Consider the following 19,611-nt stretch of genomic DNA (forward strand, 5'->3'; position numbering starts at 1 on the left):
CTCATAAGGTACGCAAGTTTTAGGCAGTCTTTTACACAGTTCTTGAGACGGACTGAGAGATACACATTTCTGTTTCTTTTGCCCAGTATTTACTTGAGCGTCGAAGTGCAAACGGCCTCTAGGGCGCCCCTTTGTCTTTGCAGGTTCATGGTGTTTGATCGAAAGAATGCACGAACGAAGGCAGAAAGAACTGGGCGTGTGATCGTCGTTAGAAGTACGAGGGCAATCGAGTTAACCGACAGGAACAACCACTCTACTAAATTGACTATTGACCCTAAATGTAAGGACGAATAAGGTAATTATACCATTTGTTTTTAATACATTTTAATCTAAAAATAATCAATAGTTTATTTATTTTATTTTTATGTCATAATAGACTTATAAAATAAAATAAGTTAAATGATTTTTCGAAGTTTTGAAAGTATCTTTAAATTACGAGTAAGAGTGTTAAAGTAAAAAGTTGATAGTAAAACTTGTCTTTCACTTCGTGTGGATGACAATAACTAATAATTTTCATCATTTATTAATACATTGCATTAAGGACACGTGTGTTAAAGTATAATTATTGAACACAAGTCTATATAGTTAACAATAAATTTCTCTCAATTTTGAAAATAACAAATAATTTCAAGTTTTAGTATATATAACAAGTTTCTCAAGTTAATATAAAATTGTTTATAATATAAATAGGTGTAGCACTAAAAAAAAGATGTTTTTAGTGGAGGTTTTTTAACCGGGTTATTATAACCTCCGTAACTGAGTTTAATTACCGAGGTTATTTTAACCTCTCTTAAATTCCAGATATTTATTTTAAATCTCTCTAAAATAATCTATATTTATTTTAAATTTTATTTTTTCCTTTCTTTATCACTTTCCTCTTGTCTTTCGTGTAAACCCTAATTTTCTCTTTTCTCTCTTCACTTCCCTATCCCTCAAATCCTTCCACGTCTTTGCTCCTCCAACCTTAACGCCATCCTCCGCCTCCCGCTTCAGACGCCACCCTCCGCCTCCCGCTCCAACGTCACTACACTCTTTCGCTGCGCCGCTCCATTCCACAATGCTAACAAGTACGCCTCCAATTGGACCTCCATTCTCGAGAACACCAGTGTGTGCGATTCTTCCAAAGTTGTTCTAACACTCTGAAATTGGGAAATCAAATCTGCTCTTGCAAAAGATGTATTCCGGTAATACGAGTGGAATTTGCTTACCGAAACATCAAGGTTGGAGAAAAACTCATCAAAGCTCAAATATGGGACACTTCAGGCCAAGAGAGGTAAGGCTTTTCTGTTTCTTTTTCTTTTCTCCCTTCCAATGGATGACTCTCTGTTTTCTCTTCAATTGGTCATTGCTTTCAACTTTTTAGTTCTTTTAGGCTCTGTAAACTATAATAAAATTACAGTTTTGTTGTACAGAGTATGTTATTACAGATTTTTTTCTCTCTGTTGCAATAGCAGTACCTTTTTCTATCAATCACATAATTTAGTTATTCAATTAAATTTTGTGTTGAAAATATTTGCAGTTAAATAAATGTTGTTGAGTGTAGTGTAAAATCTGTATAACAAATATAAATTATTCTCATGTGGAGCTGAAGTTCTTATCTCCTGAAATTTGGTGTGATTTGAACGTTATAAAACTTGCGAAATCATAATTATGAAGACATGGTACTGGTATATAGGATAATAGAAATTTGTGTGTGATTTCATAGTTTACTTGGTTAACTTAAGGCTCTTGAGATGAATTGAATGCATTGGTTAACTTTAAGTGTTATTATCAGGACATTGCTTTAAGAAGTTAATAAATATAATTGTTTTCTTAAATTGTTAATTATGTTTGAAACTACAAGAGAGTGTATCTAACGTATTGAATGTTTTTATTCCTTTTATTTTCTTGATTTACTTTTTTATTTCTCTTTCTACAAATTCTGCATCATAGAAGGCCCCGAAACGGTGCAGGATTTTGTCAAGATGGAGCTTCAAGAGAAATTCTTTTGGCTTAATTATATTGAAGTTTTTCATAAATTAACATTATCTTTTGGCTTAATATATATATTAATGAAGCTTGGTTTCTTTTTGTTCTCTCTAGTTCTCTACCTGATACTAGAACGTGGGATCTTCAAAGTAGAAGTTGATGACCATGATGATGAGTTTGTGAAAGTAGGACGGGTGCAGCTTGTGTTGAATGAGAGACCCTATATGCTAATGGTTATAATGCCTATTCGCTCATGTACATGGCCTCTGATCCATCTCAGAGAAACAAGGTCTCATCTGCGTTTCAAGCAGCTGCAAACCATGGACTTAGCATAGCAAGAACATGGGCTTTCAGTGATGGTGAAGATAGGCCCCTTCAATACTCTCCTGGATCATACAATGAGGACATGTTCCTGGTCAATTTTCATCTCCATTTTGCAGTCTCTAATCTTTGAATTTTTTTAGAGATTGTTATATTGAATTAGAGTAAAGATGTTAATTAGTTGTTTAATCTTTTAAAGCACTTAATGATCATGTTGTTATATATATATATATATATATATATATATATATATATATATATATATATATATATTCTATTTTACACTGGTATTCCATCACAGATAATCATTGAATTAATAGTCAACACAAATATTGTAATAAAAGTGAAAAAAGTTTATGCATATATATGATGGTTTGTGATTAGATCGATGAACTATAAGCTATTTTTTCTTAATTTTTATAATTTGATGATGGTTAACATTAGTTCTTCTGCCTAATGCATGCTTGCTATAATTGGTGTTCAGTTTTTTGCAGCAATAATAATTATATTTTGGCTGTGTAAATAATGAAGGGACTGGAGTTTATAATAGCAGAAGCCAGAAGGTATGGGACCAAGTTGGTGTTGAGTTTGGTGAATAACTATGATAATTCGTTTGGATATTTACATGGGTGGTTGGTTTTTCTTCCTTCTATGTTTCGGATTGGGTTGTATCTTTTTGTAACAAGATAGTTTTAACAATTCCCGTATTTTATTAAACTATTCAACAAATATATTTTATTTTGTTTTAAAATTTCATTTATATTTATTTTTATTGTTAAAAATAATATTGTATTGTTAAAAGGGTTTGTCAGGGAGTTTTTAGATGTCAAGTGATGAATATATATCCTAAATAAAGTGATAGCACACATTATTACAAGATAGAAGTGAAGAGGGTTTTTTTTTTGCTCTACCAGGCAATCTAGGTTGTCAGAAGTACAGAAAATGTGAAAATCTTTTTCATTCACATATAGATACATATACAAAATAAAAGTAAAGTGCAGAAGAACAGCACATGTATTCTGTTATTTTGCAGAACAGGCCCTCAAATGTTAAAAACTTCATCACATCACATACCAAACTAAAAGCTTCTAATCTAAAATACAATCTTTACATTTAAATAAATATATTTTTACATTTTTCTATAATGATTGGAAAAATTACCCAATTCATAAAAATACTAATATCTTGGATATTTTGTTAATAACTATTTTTAAAATTTGAAATATAGAAGTTTATTTATTATCTACCTCGATCCTGATTTGGCTCTTGAAAAATCATACTTATATAATATTGTGAAATCTTGGAAAGTAAATAAAAAAATTAAAGAGTAGTAGTGTATTAGTGTTAGGTGGTAGAAGAAGAACATAGAGTATGAGAAAATAATGGGGCTATTTTGGTTCAACATTTTTATTATTTGTCACTTATTTTTTTATATATGCACTTCCTAGAAGTACTGGGGGTTTTCAAACCGCCGGAAATAGCAGGGGTTTCCAAACTGCCGGGAATAGCGGGGGTTTTCAAAACCGCCGGGAATAGCGGGGGTTTTCAAACCGCCGGTAACGCCAATAATCAATTAGCGACGCTGGATCTTCCAGGGGAAAAGCAAACCGCGGGTAACGCACTTAACGGAGGTTAAAACCGTCGGTAACGCCAAATATAACCCCCGATAAAAATAATTTTTTTTTTGTAGTGTAGTCTCCAATTTGTTGGAAGTCTTCTGAAGAATCAAAAGATGACAATCAAAGACTAGACAATAAGCAAACAGAGACAAAAGAGAAGTTTCACGAGTTGCATCAAACAACCAAAGTTCAAACATCATATAAAGAAACATAAAATGACTCATCAAGAAACATCTAAATATTGAAGTGTTTGACAATCAAGATTTTGATAGACAACTCCAGTAACATATTAAACATTCAAGAAGATCGTTAATAAGTTTTAAAGGAATATACTATAAAAGATGCAGCAAAACTAAAAAAAACATGATAAAATGAAAAATTATAGCAATAATGAGCCAACAAAACATAAACAAACAATATAAATGCAATGTTAAGCTGCCTAGTTTCCCCTATCATATTGAAACTCAACAAGTTGATCTTGAATGCTCAAATTTTAGTTGTTCAAGTGTTGAAATTGGGTTGCACAAAACTCATGATGTGATATTTTATCAATAACAAATATGTTCATTCCTGCTCAAATTGAGATAAGGAAGACATTGGTCTACTGGTTGAAGATATTCAATAATGTCAGTTATCATCGTGTAATCTCTTTGAGTGTTACTCGGTTCCAACCTTATGTGTAGACTCAAACTCTTGAGCATTATGTGTAACAACTCTATAAACATTTTTTTCTTCATCCTTTATAGTCCATGAATCATTAACCTTACAAAAACCTATTTTTGTGAAAAAGTAAAATTAGTCATTTCATTTGTACTTTTAACGATGTTAGAAAGTTTACCATCCACATTGAACTTGAAGAGGTTGAGAATTTTGGAGACACGAATATCACAAGGAAATCTATAATTAGGTAGTCTTTTTGACTACATCATATGGTCTTTTGATAACATATATCCAATTGATTTTGATCTTATTATGGGTGTTGTGCACCATAATAAGATCACATTCATTTAACAAAACATGATTACTTTCCCTAGGTGTGTGTTGCCAAGCAATGATGATTACAAGGAGTCTCTCTTCAAACTTTAGGCCTCCTCTATTGAATCTTTTGATGGATGTAGGTGGTTTTTTTAGACAACTTATGAAAAATTGAACTTTGTTGAAATTTTCAAGAGCGTTACTATTGCCCTTATTGACTTTTGTATACTTCCATATGTTAGCCCAATGAGTTTCTTCCAAATGCATGGAGTGATTTCAATATAAACTCACTGGACTTTGAATTTGAGTACAACTCTTTCAAACTTCAAAATTGTACAAAATACTTTCACAAGATTAGGGTAGATCATAACTATGAGTTCCATAAAGGTTTGAAGATTTTGGTGTTGAAGTAGTTTTCTCGTATTTCAAAATTTATCTTCTTTTAACAAAGAGAATTTAAGCACCTTTGGCACATTAACTAGTTTCCTCCTTACCACTTGAAGGAATACCTCTATTATGTCTTGATCACCAAAGAACTAGGTATTAATGTTTCCAACCTAAGTGTAAGGAAATGATAGAGTGAGAGGCTACCAAAAAGATTCACCAATATGTGAAGTTTTTTACCTTTAAAACCAAAAGATTTTGTTATCCTTCTTGTTGGAGCGTTGAAGGAGGACATTGTGCTGAGAGAACTTGGAAATTACAGTGTGTGGTTTGGCTAGTGTGGTTAGACAAATGGATATAAGTTTAATTGTCCAGTGAACTAATATAATTTTTTCGGTTGGTCCCTCTCTCTCTCACTCTCTTCTCCTCCATTACTCTCATATTTATTTTATTAATTGTTGATAAATTTTTTTAAAATTGTATTCATATTATTTTCCTCATAAATTTCATATTCAAGGATTAAGAAAAAAAAATCATTCTAAAATTGTGAAAATTTGTAAATGTTCAATTCACCATCACTCTTATGCATAGTTCCTTGAGTTTAACCATTTCAACAAGCTAACTATATTAGGTTAGTTCATCTAAAAACTTAGAAAAACTATTTGACTAATAAATTAAGAGTCTTTATAAGTAACTAAGGTATGCTCCTAATAATTGATTAAAAAGTAAAAAGAAAAAATGTATAAAAATCATTTAGAAGTATTTTAAAAAATTAATTCATTTTTTAGTTATTAATTTTTAGATTTGTTGACTAAAAGAGTTAATATTGTTTTAATTTTTTTACAGCAAAACAATTTCTGAAAAATCTAATCACGGGTCAATTTTCATAAAATATCCTTACTGTTTTTTTAATTTCTACAAATACATTATTAGATATTTAGCTATAGTAATATCAAGACATGAAATTAAGTATAAATTTATTAACAATTGGAGTATTAATACTCCACCTAAATGGATGAATATAAATTACTCTAATAAAAATATTTGGTTTTTAAGACAGAAAGAGAAGCATGGAAAGTTTTTACTTTTAACTAATCATAGTCTTAATTACATATGTTTTCACTAGGCTATCATTGTTTCACAAATTTTCGTGTATTTTACCATAAAATTTTATTTATTTATTTATTTTGATAATGTATTAAATTTCTAATGAAGTGATAAGAAAATAAATAAAAATAAAATAAGGTTAATACAATATTATTTTACAGAATTAGGTAATAAAATAATGCCGTCTTTTTTTTTTTTTATAAATTTTTTGGGACAAGTTTTGTTTTGTCAGAAATTTAACAGATAGATAACATGTGAAAAAATTAATAATAAAATGTTAAAAGAATTTAGGTAACAAAATTCGTCTAAAAAAATAAAATAAAATCAGGGAGAGATGAAACGTAAATTTAACACTAAGTTCTTCGAACATTTTTGCAGTTAAGCGCTTCACATTTTTCTATTCTAACGCGATTTTGCGGTGTATCCACGTGTATTCGATTCGAACGCTGTATATCATAGCCCTCCCATGGTTTGAAATCCAGTTCCGTAAATACCAAACCCTTCCTTCTTCCGTCTTCTTGTATTCCACCATTTCCCTCTTCACACAATGAACAGGTATGTATGCTTTTCTATGTTCGGATATTTTCAATTACTTTTTTGAGTTCAAATAATTTTTCTTTCCTCTTCTTTCTTCGTATGCCAGCATCAGAATATGGTTCGTAGTGTTTATAGTGGTTTTCTATCTCTTCCTCCTATTTGTGTTGTTTTGGGCTCTGACTCTGTAACTGATGTAATAGATTGATGAAGAAGACTATTTCAAATGTCCGTGCCCTCAAAATTCCAAGAAAGTATTTTTGTACCGAGGGTGTGAAAGTTGCTGGTTCCACTACTGGAGAGGCGTCCAATGTAAGCATACATCATATCATTACCTATAATTATATTTTTCTAGTTGTTTATAGTGTGTGTTTGTACAAAATTGAATTCATTTACATAGTGTTAAAGCAATATCGGGATAGTTATTTTTGCTATAGATTTTGGAAACTGCAAGTTTTATATAATTTGATCAAACGGGCTTCATTCTTGTGTTTCTAAATTGACCATTTTGTGTGGATATGCTTGTAGATTGTAACCCTGTCTTGTTGATGCAGCTCTCCAAGTTTCTTCTTTAGCAGATTAAGGAGTTCTACCTTTTAATATTCATTGAAAGATGCAACCTATTTCCTTTAATACTTCTAGGGAACAATCGCATACTGTAGGCTAGACTTACCTGAGACTTTCTGTAGTGATGCGATACTATAATGGCTTTTGGAAAAGTTTCGAGCAATATATTTGGTATTTTAGCTTTTGTTACAACAGAAAATTGAATATTTCCAGGAGAACCACTTTTGATCTTACTGGAAATTGAGATTTGAATTATATTAAAACTGCTGAGAAACAGTGGGGATGTCAAGGAGCATGTCTGGGACAACAGAGAAGGGGGCCTGCAATATTTATGATGTTTTATCAGTAATCAACGTCCAAAAACTTAATATAGAAGACTACCTTAGACCAGAATATTTATTTATTAAGTAGTCAATGGTGTGCTATAGTTGCAGTAGCACTGTGGAGGAGTAGTGCAGTGTAGCCGTTTTCAATTTTGCTCATAGTGGCTGAAATAATGGCCTTGTTCATGCTATAGTAGCGCTACTTTGATATGGTTCTTAAAATCCCATTTTCACCACTATAGTAATATTTGTTTAAGGGTTCTGGGGTTGAATTGTGATTTCTCCCCTATTTTCTAATGAAATTTTTGCTTCAGAAACAAAATTAGGATTTGAAATCCTCTTCCTTGGCCATTCCACGAAAAGGTTCCTTTACACTTCATAAATAATTTTTTTTCCTGTGTTATGATCTATCTTATTTCTTTAAACTTCCCAGATCACATTCTGCTCATTTTTATTTAATTTGTGGTGCTCTTTTTCGTTTGTCATCTTTCATTCTTTTGATTAAATTACGTGTTCCTAGATTGGTGGCGGTGATTGTCTCAGTAAACTGTGACTTATTTGTGTAGTCTAAATTTTAGTTTGTATTAAAATGTTTAAATAGAGGTCATCTCACTTTCCTCTATCCCAGTGTTGCCTGCTGCTGCATTGTTAATTATTAATAGCATAAAGACTCAATACCTTTTGGTTTGGGTGATCAAATAGAAAGGCAGCATACAACATTCATTTACAATCCTCTCATTCATGCTGCAAGCCCTTGGTTCAAGTAGCAAATTTACGAACAGAAAGGAAAAGCACCAAGATATGAAAACTCTACCCATCTCAACAAGCAATCTCAGGCAACTAGTACTCCACTTGACTAAAAACCTTTCAATGCTGACCATAAAAATTTCAAGCACTTGAGACGGATTCAGATGTCTTTGGCCTTTCTCATCACTGGTCACCTCAGCTCTCAAGCTGGTCTCCAGTTCACATCACTGTAATACCCAGAAACCCAACCAAAGATCCTTTACTAGTACTCTAAGTCTTCAAATGACAAATTCATAGATTGAAAAGCAAGATCTCTCAACCAAACTTCTTGGCACTGACCCCTTACCAACTCACTGAATGTTTAGGTATTGATAGAACTGATTTTGAAAGAATTGACATGGAAAGAATTGATTTTGAGATTATTGATTAGGCTAAACAAATTGATTTGCATTTGGGAATGATATTTTAGAAGTATGTTGTGAAAATTTAATTTTTTTGAATGCTAAACTGTTATCACTATTGATATATATAAATATATAGATTATTAGATATTTTTTGTGTGGATCGCACACCTAGAATAAATTCTTGTCAACATATAAGCTAAAAGAATTTGTTTATCTCAGAAATTCTAACTCACTGTAGAATAGATTTCGAGAATTCCTAAAGTTCTTCAAAATCTAGGCTGTCCCATTTTGTCTGAGGAAACAGCCGTTTTTTATTTTTCCACACAGGTTGAATCTTGCTATATTCACGACTCTTTGGTTACAACCTATGATGTTAATCAAGTATCTTGTTCAACCACCGTGTTTGCTCCGACTCTTAGAAACACCAAAGTTGAGCAACTTACCATCGCTCCCCCATGTGAGGAGCTCTCTGCATTAACACCGATCACTTTAATTATTAAGTTGGGCAACTATCCTCAATCATGTGATCAATAAACTCTATGAATTAATTAACACAGACTGGAATCATTTTTGTGTTGGGCAACTTGCCCTCACTTCCTTGAACAACAACCTCTCTGGCTAAATCAAGCACAGCAAAGGAGAAAATGTGACATGCTTCTTTTCTTTTATTAAGTTGAGGTGGATTGTAGATGAGAAGCATCATATTTTTAATTTATATTTCTTACCTTAATTTTTACTTTTTGTAGTTTATTCTTGTTACATTGATTAAAGTAATGACTGTGATTACTGAGTTCTCTACTTCTTTGTAATCTTTGCCAATTATCATCACTTATCCTGGACTTGCACCTTTGTGCGTTTTCACATTATTATATTAGTTTGTATTGAAAGATAATGATTCATGCTATGGAATATCAAATGAAAATTGCCCTATTCTATTCTTGAAAATTGGCAGGAGCATGAGAAGAAGCAGGCTATTAACAAAATTATTCCACAGTATGATATTGCTATTGTAGGAGGAGGGATGGTTGGCATGGCTCTTGCTTGCTTCTTGGGTAGGTATAATGTACATGGAGATGGGTGTGTCTAAGTCATTTTTTCTAGATGCAATTTCTGTAGATAGATAAGCTTTAGCAAAATTCCTCAGCTAGTCATGTCTTTACTGAGTTTAATTTTTTTGTCAATCTGCACCTATTTTACCCCTTATCTCAGTTCAATTAACTGAATAAAAGTTTCATATATTTTTCCTATCTAAATTTGTGGTGACTATTGAACTTATTCTGATCCGGATCCATAAAATATTTGACAATCTGTTACATTAGTAATATATGCTTTAATTTGAATTCTACCTACTTGGATCTATCCTTGGTCATTTGTTATAGCTTTCTAAATAACCGGTTTGGTTGTTCCAAACCATGTCAATGGATTACTAATCACCACCACTTTATCAATAAAATTATACTTAGCAATCACCTGTAGTCATTCATTATGATTAATTATTAAAGTATTTTTTTTTTTGCACAGCACTTTTAATCATAATTAGATTTTATTCTTGTAAGGTTCGAGTAGAAATTAAAAATGAATGGTTAGGCTTTTAGGATAGTATTTCATTGCATCTTAGTAGCCTTAAAGGTTTGGTATTTGGTAACTTCAGTTTTATCAAAGAGAGCATCATAGCATGTATTTATCCGATAGTCCAATTATTTGTGATCATTTACAAAGAATATGGCTCAACGTTGTTGACTTGTCCTGGCTTCCTATTAAATTTGAAGCTTGCATTTATAGTTTGAATATATTTGTGACAAATTGTGTTTTTGTTCTCACACTTCAATAATGTATCCTACTATTCTTGTTTTCAACTGTTTTTGTCTCTAATTTCTATTATTTTATTTGTCATGAAGTGGGTAAGACTGATAATGGCGATGAAGGGAAGTATTAAAAAATGAGAGAGTGAGATAGGGGCAGAGTGAGAGGTGGAAATAATAAAGTATAAGGTGATGTCAGGAACACTTAGAATTTTGTTTTTCCTTTTTAAAAGCTCTCTTTAGAAGCTGTCTTGAAAAGTGATTATTTCCTTAAAATAAGATTTTATCCAAACACTCTTTAAGACAAGAACGAAAACACATAGTTTTGTAATTGATGATGATGATACTGACTAATGTATTATAACTTCAAATCTGGTGAATATTTTGTTCTTCCAGCAAGTATGCCAATGACAAAGCAGTTGAACGTTGCAATTATTGATAGTAATCCAGCTCTGGCCAGTGGCTTGCACATCAAGAAGGAAGACGCCCCTGATCCAAGAGTCAGTACAGTAACTCCTGCTTCTATATCTTTTCTCCAAGGTATTATGTTGTTAGTCAATAATCACCATCATTGTGGTTTCAAAATCTAATTATTTCTTTTTCTCTTGTTTTTTTGTTTAGAAAAGGAAAAACTTATATTAGAGAAAAAGGAGAAAAATACATGTGAAAGATGAGTTATTTTTTACATATTTAAAAGCTTACATATGTGTGTGTATACATACACACACACACACATATATATATATATAAACCAATAATATAACATGCCTACTAAATCCTTCTATACAGTAATGCATTTCTTCCAAATGTACATTTTTCTTACGGGAATTAGATACTACTGAAATGCTGTTTAACTCCAAAGAAGAAGGTAAGATGACTGTAGGCAAGAAAGAATTGAACCTAAGGCTTGCCCTTGAAACATTTGGAAGAAATGCTGCTTTAGATCCCGCCCAGATCAGATCAAGGGCGGTCTATTTTTTCTCTTTCTAAAAGATTGAAAGTTTACTACGGATGCTCTTTAGGCTGTGTTGGGTTGTGAACTTCACATCAAGGTGACAGGATTCGAACCTGTGGTCCTATACCAGTTTGGTGCATATTTATCAATATGCTCTAGCTTAGAGGGGGTGTTGAAAATTAAGATAAAATATCCTCTATTTATTTGCAATAAATGAAATAAGAGTATGTAAACCATCATCTATTGTCTAGTAAAACACATGGTTTTAGTCTAATTACTACGCTGTTCTTTTTCTTTTAACAATTACTTTTTGTCTATTTTCAGATGCTGGTGCTTGGAAATATGTTGAGCAAAACCGACATGCTTATTTTAATGTAATGCAGGTAACTTTTTTTCTCTCTCCTATTCATTGTTATTTATTATTTTCTCTTTGTGACTAGCACAATAGTGGAAATGGATTCTCAAAGTGCATAGTTATTAGGAGCATATTTAGGAAATTAACACAAATGTTGTGCAAATACCTATAAAGCACAACTCTGCTGTAGCAAGTCGGCTACACACATTCATATACCAACACTCATATGACACTGGTATGGTACATGTCCAATTCAAAGTATCAAATGCCTTAGAAATATTAGTTGTAATTGCTAAATTACTACCGAAACGTGTGAATCATATTTATAGCCTCCCAAGCAATGCCAATACAAGTTCTCAAATCTGTGGTGTAATAAATTTGACAATTTTCTTTAGATCATATTTGATAACGCCATGAATGGTTATTCATTACTTATCGGAAGTTAGTTGGAAAGTTAAATTACCATGCTGTAACAAGACCAGATATCTCCCTTGCTGTGAGCAGAGAAAGCCAATTTCACAACTCTCAACGTGAATGTCACTAGGATGCTACTGTCAATATACTTCAATCACTAGGGAGGACATGGGAGATGAAGGCTTACAATACGAAGATACAGGGCATATGGAGATTGGTGGTTAAACAACTGCTGATATTGCAAGCACTCTCCTGGATAGACACTCTACTTCATGATCTTTTGTGGAGAAAAGTGAATTTGTGGAAAAGCAAGAAGCAGACTTGGTTGATGCAATTGCTCACAGATAACAACATTTGTGAATAACAGTCAATGAACTGACAGTCAGGCGGCACTGCACATATCTTCAAATCCTATCTTTCATGAAAGGACTAAAATCATTGAGATTGATTGTCATTTTGTTTGGGAGAATGTTGTCTGCAAAGATAGCAACAAAATTCATAAAGGGTATGTTTGAACAAGCTTCTCCATAAGGACTTCTAACAGAGAAAAATAAGAAGAAAAAATTAATGGGTTTTTCCATAAGTTAAAATTAGTTTATTCACAAGTTAAAAATAAAAAGATTTAGAGAAGTTACATCAGAGATCTTCTACAAAGTAACTTACGCAGAAGTTAATTTCAAATTTTTTTCCTATTTTTCTTTCCTGAAAGTCCTTATGAAAAAGTTTGTCTAAATAGGCCTAAACTCTAATTTTCAACTTGTATACAATAAAGGATGGAGTCCATAATACTTCTGACAAGCTTGGTGTGTATATCATGGGCTCCAACTTAATGGGAAATGTTAGAATGTGTTTGGTATTTCTGGTAGGATTTGAAGTATATATAGTGTAATCAGCTAGGGACCAATTTAGGATTTGTATCTGAGATTGAATCCTTGCAATCAATTCCAACGCTAATATATACAGACCATGTGTAGACTGTTACAGACACAATGCCAGCCTATCAGTTTTATTCTCTAAATTCAAGTATCAGTTGAGAGAAGTAACTAACTTCACATAGTAGGATAAGGCTTTGGTGGTGGTGATTATTAAATATAAAATTTTATTCACTTTCTTTATTTAAGCACCTAACTTTGTTTATACCTTATTTTTTGTGCTTGCCTCAAGACCGGTGATTCTCCTTGTCTTGAGGATGCATTTTGCTTTGTCTACACTTTTACTCTACTATTCAACATTTCATGAATTGTTTTGTATCTCTTCGCAGGTCTGGGATTATACTGGTTTGGGATATGCTAGATATAATGCAAGAGATGTAAACAAAGACTTTCTAGGGTAAGTGTAGACATGTCGTCATTAAGTAAACCCCTTTTGCAAAAAACAGCTATTCCATTTCTAATTGGAAAACTTGATCACTTAGGTGTGTGGCCGAGAATAAAGTGCTCCACAATGCCTTACTGTCATGCGTAAAGGTATAAATTTGCATTTTGCGTGTGATATGCAGTATGTAATTACTTGGTTAGTAATTTTATGATAAGCAAGCATTTAGCCACTTGGACAATGTTCCAAATTGGGGAGTCTGTTCATTATTCATAACTAAAAACCGATAGGATTTCTCAGTCATGCTCCTGTTCTTAAATTCTCCTCTCTCCTGACACGTTATTATATTGTACAAAAATGACATTGTTTTGGCTAAATGATGTTAAGATGTCCTAGACTGGCTAGGAACATACCAAAAATACTCCTAACAAGACTTGGAAAATCCTATTGATCTAGATTTTGGGGGTTGAAGTAAGACCAGTTCATTTATGAATGCTAGGAACTTCATGAACTAGAAAGTCTGAACTTTTCATATTTTTCTTTCACTTGTCTTTCAATTCAGAGTGCAAGAATACTCTCTGAATAGTAAGCTTATTAATACTAGTGTTAAATGTGAATGGGATGAAATACTGTCATTCTTGGATGTTTTGCTGGTTTAGACATGTTTTAATGTTAGGACTATCATCAAGTCAGTAAATCTAGTTATGTTTTGGCTGATTCCACTTTTCCCCCATTAAGAACATTGTGTATTTCATTATGTATGAGTAAAATTTGTCATTTTGGGGCATACATACATTACATTGAGAACGACAACCTTCTTGACAGGATTCTGATTTCAAGACAACAATCTATCCTTTGAGGTTAAGTTCAATGACTTTGAATACAAGCTCTATGTCTATAGTGGAGGAGAATACAAATTCCGTAGAACCGTCATCTGCTCAAGGGCATGGTGCAAAGCTGCAACTTAGTGATGGAAGTAGCTTATATGCAAAGTTGGTGGTAATTTAAATGTGTTATGTTGCATTAAACAGTAACAAAATTTTGCTTAACTGCATTCTGGATGACAATTAGCGACCCCCTTATTGTTACATGTTAATGTATGTATATTAATAAAGATGCTTGTTGTGAAGGTTGGCGCTGATGGTGGAAAATCACATGTTAGGGAATTGGCAGGAATCAAAACGACTGGATGGAATTACTCTCAGAATGCAATAATCTGCACAGTAGAGCATACCTCTGAAAATGTATGTGCATGGCAACGTTTTCTACCCAGCGGTCCAATTGCTCTGTTACCCATAGGTGATAAGTTTAGCAATATTGTTTGGACCATGAGCCCAGCAGAGTCAAACAGTCGCAAATCAACTACTGAGGAAGAATTTTTAAAGGATGTGAATTATGCTTTAGATTATGGTTATGGACCTCGTCCTACGTCAGGCTTATTAGGAACTCGAGACATGTTCTCTTGGTTTAAAATGGATGCAGCAATATCAACTAATGAATTCTTTGAAATTCCTCCAAAAGTGACCAAGTTGGCATCTGAAAGGATGGTGTTCCCTTTGTCTTTAAGGCATGCCAATTCCTATTCCTCAAAACGTGTGGTTCTTATTGGAGATGCAGCCCACACTGTCCATCCTCTTGCTGGTCAAGGAGTTAATTTGGGTTTTGGAGATGCATTTTCTCTTTCAAGAATTATTGCAGAGGGGATTGCTTTGGGCTCTGATATTGGAGAGGTATGTTATGTCATATGTGTGCATTGGTTTGTTCCTGGGTGGTATAATCATTTGCTGGTTGGAATCCGGAAGGCTTCGTAGATTATCTCATTCATATATAGCTTTTGCAAAATACATTTTTTTTACCTACACATCTAACTTTATCAACTTAAATTTCTTTTATCACAAAATTTAAAACTAAATTGAGACTTTGGCATACCATTTTATTTTAAAGTATTAGTAAATTTCTACTGTCTAATTATACATCTATCAGTGTCTAAACTACTTAAAAGTTGGCATACAGCATTTTTTAAGACAATAATACACTATTCAACAATTATATTAATAAAATTTAATATCTGTAAAAAGCCATTAAATATGTAAGTTTACAAAAATTTGAGTAACTTTGGAACTGCTAATATGTTTGTACATATAAATTTGGTATGGTTATTTCTGTGTACGGTTCTGCAGGTAAATTTATTAAAGAAGTATGAAGCAGAGAGAAGATCAGGCAATATTATGATGATGGCTATCCTTGATGGCTTCCAAAAAGCCTATTCTGTTGACTTTGGACCTTTTAATATTCTGCGAGCTGCTGCTTTCCATGGGGCAAACTATATATCACCACTCAAAAAAAGTATCATTTCCTATGCTTCAGGAGACCATAAATTGCCCATTTTCTTGTGAATACAGAAATGTCAATAATTTTGGCATACTTAGGAAACTAAGTTTTAGCAAATGGAACTAATCAGCTTTACATTTCTAAAGTTGTTCTGATCTTGCTTCTTAATGCTGTGGTAAATATATATTGTCATTGAAGATTCTGGATTCTTCTTCGGCTACAGTGAGTATTTTAATCGCCCTCTTATTTTTTGTGGTCAAACATTTTAGGTGAGATGGCAATACCCATTTAGAAATTGGTGGTGGGGCTTACATGAAATTAGGTTTAAATCATTTCCTAAATTCAAGGCTTGAACTTAGTATATTTGCAAAGAATTTTTTCTAAGGGGGTAAACTTATTTTGAAAACTCAATTAAAAGGTCTACTGCAATACAGTTTTAGGTTCACAAATGTATATAACTGTAAACGATTACACCAAAGTTTGATTGCTTTTTCTTTTTTTTGTTTGGGTTTTAAAAGATTTATTAAGCAATACGAGTTAAACTTATTTATAATTTTCTTATTCAATAATAGTATTTATAAAAGTAAAAGATATATAAAATTAATTCAACTAAATTTATGCTGTTGATATCAAAATTACATAAAATTGTTAACATATATTCTTTGGTAACTTTTACTTGTAAAAATCTTAAAAACCATTTTAATTTATAGCAAACAGTTTTAAAGATATTTTAAATAATTCATTATAGATAACAATAATAATAATAATAATAATAGTAATTAAAGGAATTTAATATTAAATGCTAAAAAAATTCCTTATTATTTTTTAATACATTTTTACAAGGTAAAAATATTTGTTTTAACTCAACTTATTACTTTCAAAATTTATTACAAATTATTTCGTAAATTTCATTTTAAATTTTAAAACTCAACCACAAGCTAAACATATTAAAAAAAATCTGAAGTTAGAGAATAGAATTTAAAATATTTCAAAATGTCAAAATTTTATTTAATGATATTATTTTCAGATAATTGATTTCATGAAGTAAAAAAAGGGACTAAATGACAGAGAAAAACAAATAATACATCATATCATATATCGTACAGATTAAATATTGATAAAAATAAAGTAAATAGATTCTTTGTAAGAGAATAAAATTCTAACAAACCACTATGAGTTTGGAAACTTTTTTAGTTGAGAAAGAAAACACGTATTTCGGCCACATACAACTCTCATCCCTGACCCTATCCATCCACTATTCGCTGCACAATCTACGATGAGTTTTTATTTTAAAACACCAATTCACACTATAAAAAGTGCTTCGGAATATGATTTTGCTTTTAATTTCTTTAAATAAAAAAGTTGTACTTATTTTCCAATTTTATAATTATTGATTTTTTATAAATATTAAAGAAAATTCAAGTATGATTTAGCAGTTTTCTTATTAAATGTGTAAAGTTATAAATTAATGCATAATTAGATGTAACGCTAATAATAATTTGAGAATTGAGTCGGCCCTTACTCGGCTCATGCCGCACCTAAACGATAAAGAGGTGATCGCGTTGCACACGTGGTCGACCAATCCATAACGTTCAAGTCAAAGGTCGACTAGATTAGCAAGACAAATCCACGGTTAAGGGTGGCTTAACACAACCCTAAGCGCAAACCAACTCCCCTGACCCAACAATAAAGACCCATTAAGATAATATAAATAGCACGTATTTCAAGAAGAAAGGTACGTCATTATCTACCGTACTCTGACAACCGAGTGCCGATACCCCACTGACTTGAGCGTTGAAGTGCCATCTGCAGGCACCATCCCCGCTTGAGGAGCAGGGCGGCCGGGAAGAAGGAAGCATAACAGGTAGTGTGAACGTATCAAGGATTTTCAAGAGTGTTGGACCGCCCGGACATAGGAGCAGGAGCAATCGTTCTCTAGGTCCCCAAACCCATTCGAGAACAATTGGCGCCCACCGTGGGGCCGAGAGAGCAGCGTGAAGAAACAACAGATGGTATCAACCCGCAGTATGGCAAGGGAGAAAATGTTCGAAGTAGATCAAGGGCAACGATGTTGGCGCTCCAGAAGGAGCTGGAGGAGATGAAGAAAGCCCATGAGAAGGCTACCAGGAAGAACGATGAGGAAATCAGAAACCTCCGAGAGGAAAACATAGAGATGAGGAAGCTGATGGACGGAGGACCGTCCATCGTCCCAACCAATCAGATTGGCAGGTCTTCTGCCACAGCTATCGACCCCCAGCCCAAGAGGGAGCCGAAGAACAAGAATCTCACCCTGGAGATGGATGGCGAGTCTTATCCTAATAAGACAATTAACATCGCATGCACCACCACAGCCGACCGACGCCATCCTTTCACTGATTTAATCATGGAAGCTCCCTTGCCAGACAAGTGGCGGGGGTTCAATAGGGACCGGTATGATGGAACGACCGACCCTGACGAACACATGGATGCGTACACAACTCACATGAGTCTGTATATAACGAACGACGAGGTCCTGTGTCGAGTCTTCCCAACCCCGCTGAAGGGAGGAGCCCTAAGCTGGTTCACCAAGCTCTTCCCAAATTCAGTGGATTATTTCGAAACCCTGATGGCCAAGTTCGACATTCAGTTCACAACGAGCCGCCCCCACCATCTGACGTCCATAACATTAGTGGAAAAGGGGGAGTCTCTGAGAACGTTCATCGATCGGTTTGGGAAAACTGCTATGAGCATTCGAAACCTCAGCCCTGAGGTGGCAATGCACCACATGCTGACCGCCTTCTGACCAGGGCCCTTCGTTGACAGTTTATGCATGCAGCCTGCGACAAGTTTGGACGAGCTTAGGCGCCGATCAGCCAAGTTCATGCAATTAGAAGAGCTGTGTGAGTTCAGGAACCAGGCTCGAGCCGAAGAGAGCGGGGAAATGAAGGATGAGAAAGAACGATAAGGAAGGTCTAGATCTGGACGAGGCGACCCCAAACGGGATAACCGTGGGCCTCGGTTCTCACGGTACACATGCCTCAACGTTGACAGAGGAAAAATATTGCAAGAGGCCCTTAGTACAGAGCTGATCCCGCCACTGAGAAGGTCTTTGAGCCCCAAGAACGTCGACCGTAGGAAGAAGTGTTAGTACCACAAAAATACCGGTCATTCGATCGAGGAATGTCAAGCCTTGAAGGATAAGATAGAAGATCTTATCCAAGCAGGGCACCTACGCCACTTTGTGCGAAGCAGTCGCACGACCAGACGTTCCCCATGCAAGGAGGAAACGCCAAGGAGGAGAGACCACACACCCCTGGGACCCCGGGAAGACGACCATCGTTGAGAGCGGCACGAGAGGAGAGATGATCCCCCAGAGACGATACCAGAAGAGGTCGCGAGGTCATAAACACCATCGCCGACGGGTTTGCTAGAGGCAGAAGTTCCAACAGCGCAAGTGAACTTGGTGTCCATCCGACCGAGGATGCCACCCATAACATTTACAGACAAAGACT

The 19,611-nt window shown here is 33.9% G+C and overlaps 1 protein-coding gene and 1 long non-coding RNA gene across 3 annotated transcripts; both read left to right on the forward strand.

Moving 5' to 3' along the window:
• The first annotated feature begins 814 nt into the window (after positions 1-814).
• LOC137826570 (uncharacterized) lies at positions 815-2,672 on the forward strand. Its single transcript, XR_011083535.1, has 2 exons — positions 815-1,273; positions 2,083-2,672. It is a non-coding gene; the product is annotated as an uncharacterized lncRNA (long non-coding RNA).
• Positions 2,673-6,711: 4,039 nt separating this feature from the next.
• Positions 6,712-16,328, forward strand: LOC137824249 (uncharacterized). 2 transcript variants are annotated; one of them, XM_068629804.1, is made up of 10 exons: positions 6,712-6,929; positions 7,112-7,220; positions 9,902-10,001; positions 11,148-11,291; positions 12,031-12,089; positions 13,737-13,804; positions 13,890-13,941; positions 14,615-14,788; positions 14,920-15,519; positions 15,970-16,328. In XM_068629804.1, the coding sequence occupies exons 1-10, from the start codon at positions 6,922-6,924 to the stop codon at positions 16,183-16,185; spliced, it is 1,530 nt and encodes a 509-aa protein (XP_068485905.1). In that variant the 5' UTR covers positions 6,712-6,921; the 3' UTR covers positions 16,186-16,328. The 2 variants fall into 2 exon arrangements, with proteins under 2 accessions (XP_068485905.1, XP_068485906.1); XM_068629805.1 differs by lacking the exons at positions 6,712-6,929; positions 7,112-7,220; positions 9,902-10,001 and adding an exon at positions 10,848-10,940.
• The last annotated feature ends 3,283 nt before the right edge of the window (positions 16,329-19,611 follow it).

The sequence above is a fragment of the Phaseolus vulgaris genome, chromosome 8 (genome assembly GCF_000499845.2).
Source record: "Phaseolus vulgaris cultivar G19833 chromosome 8, P. vulgaris v2.0, whole genome shotgun sequence".
Lineage (NCBI taxonomy): Eukaryota > Viridiplantae > Streptophyta > Magnoliopsida > Fabales > Fabaceae > Phaseolus > Phaseolus vulgaris.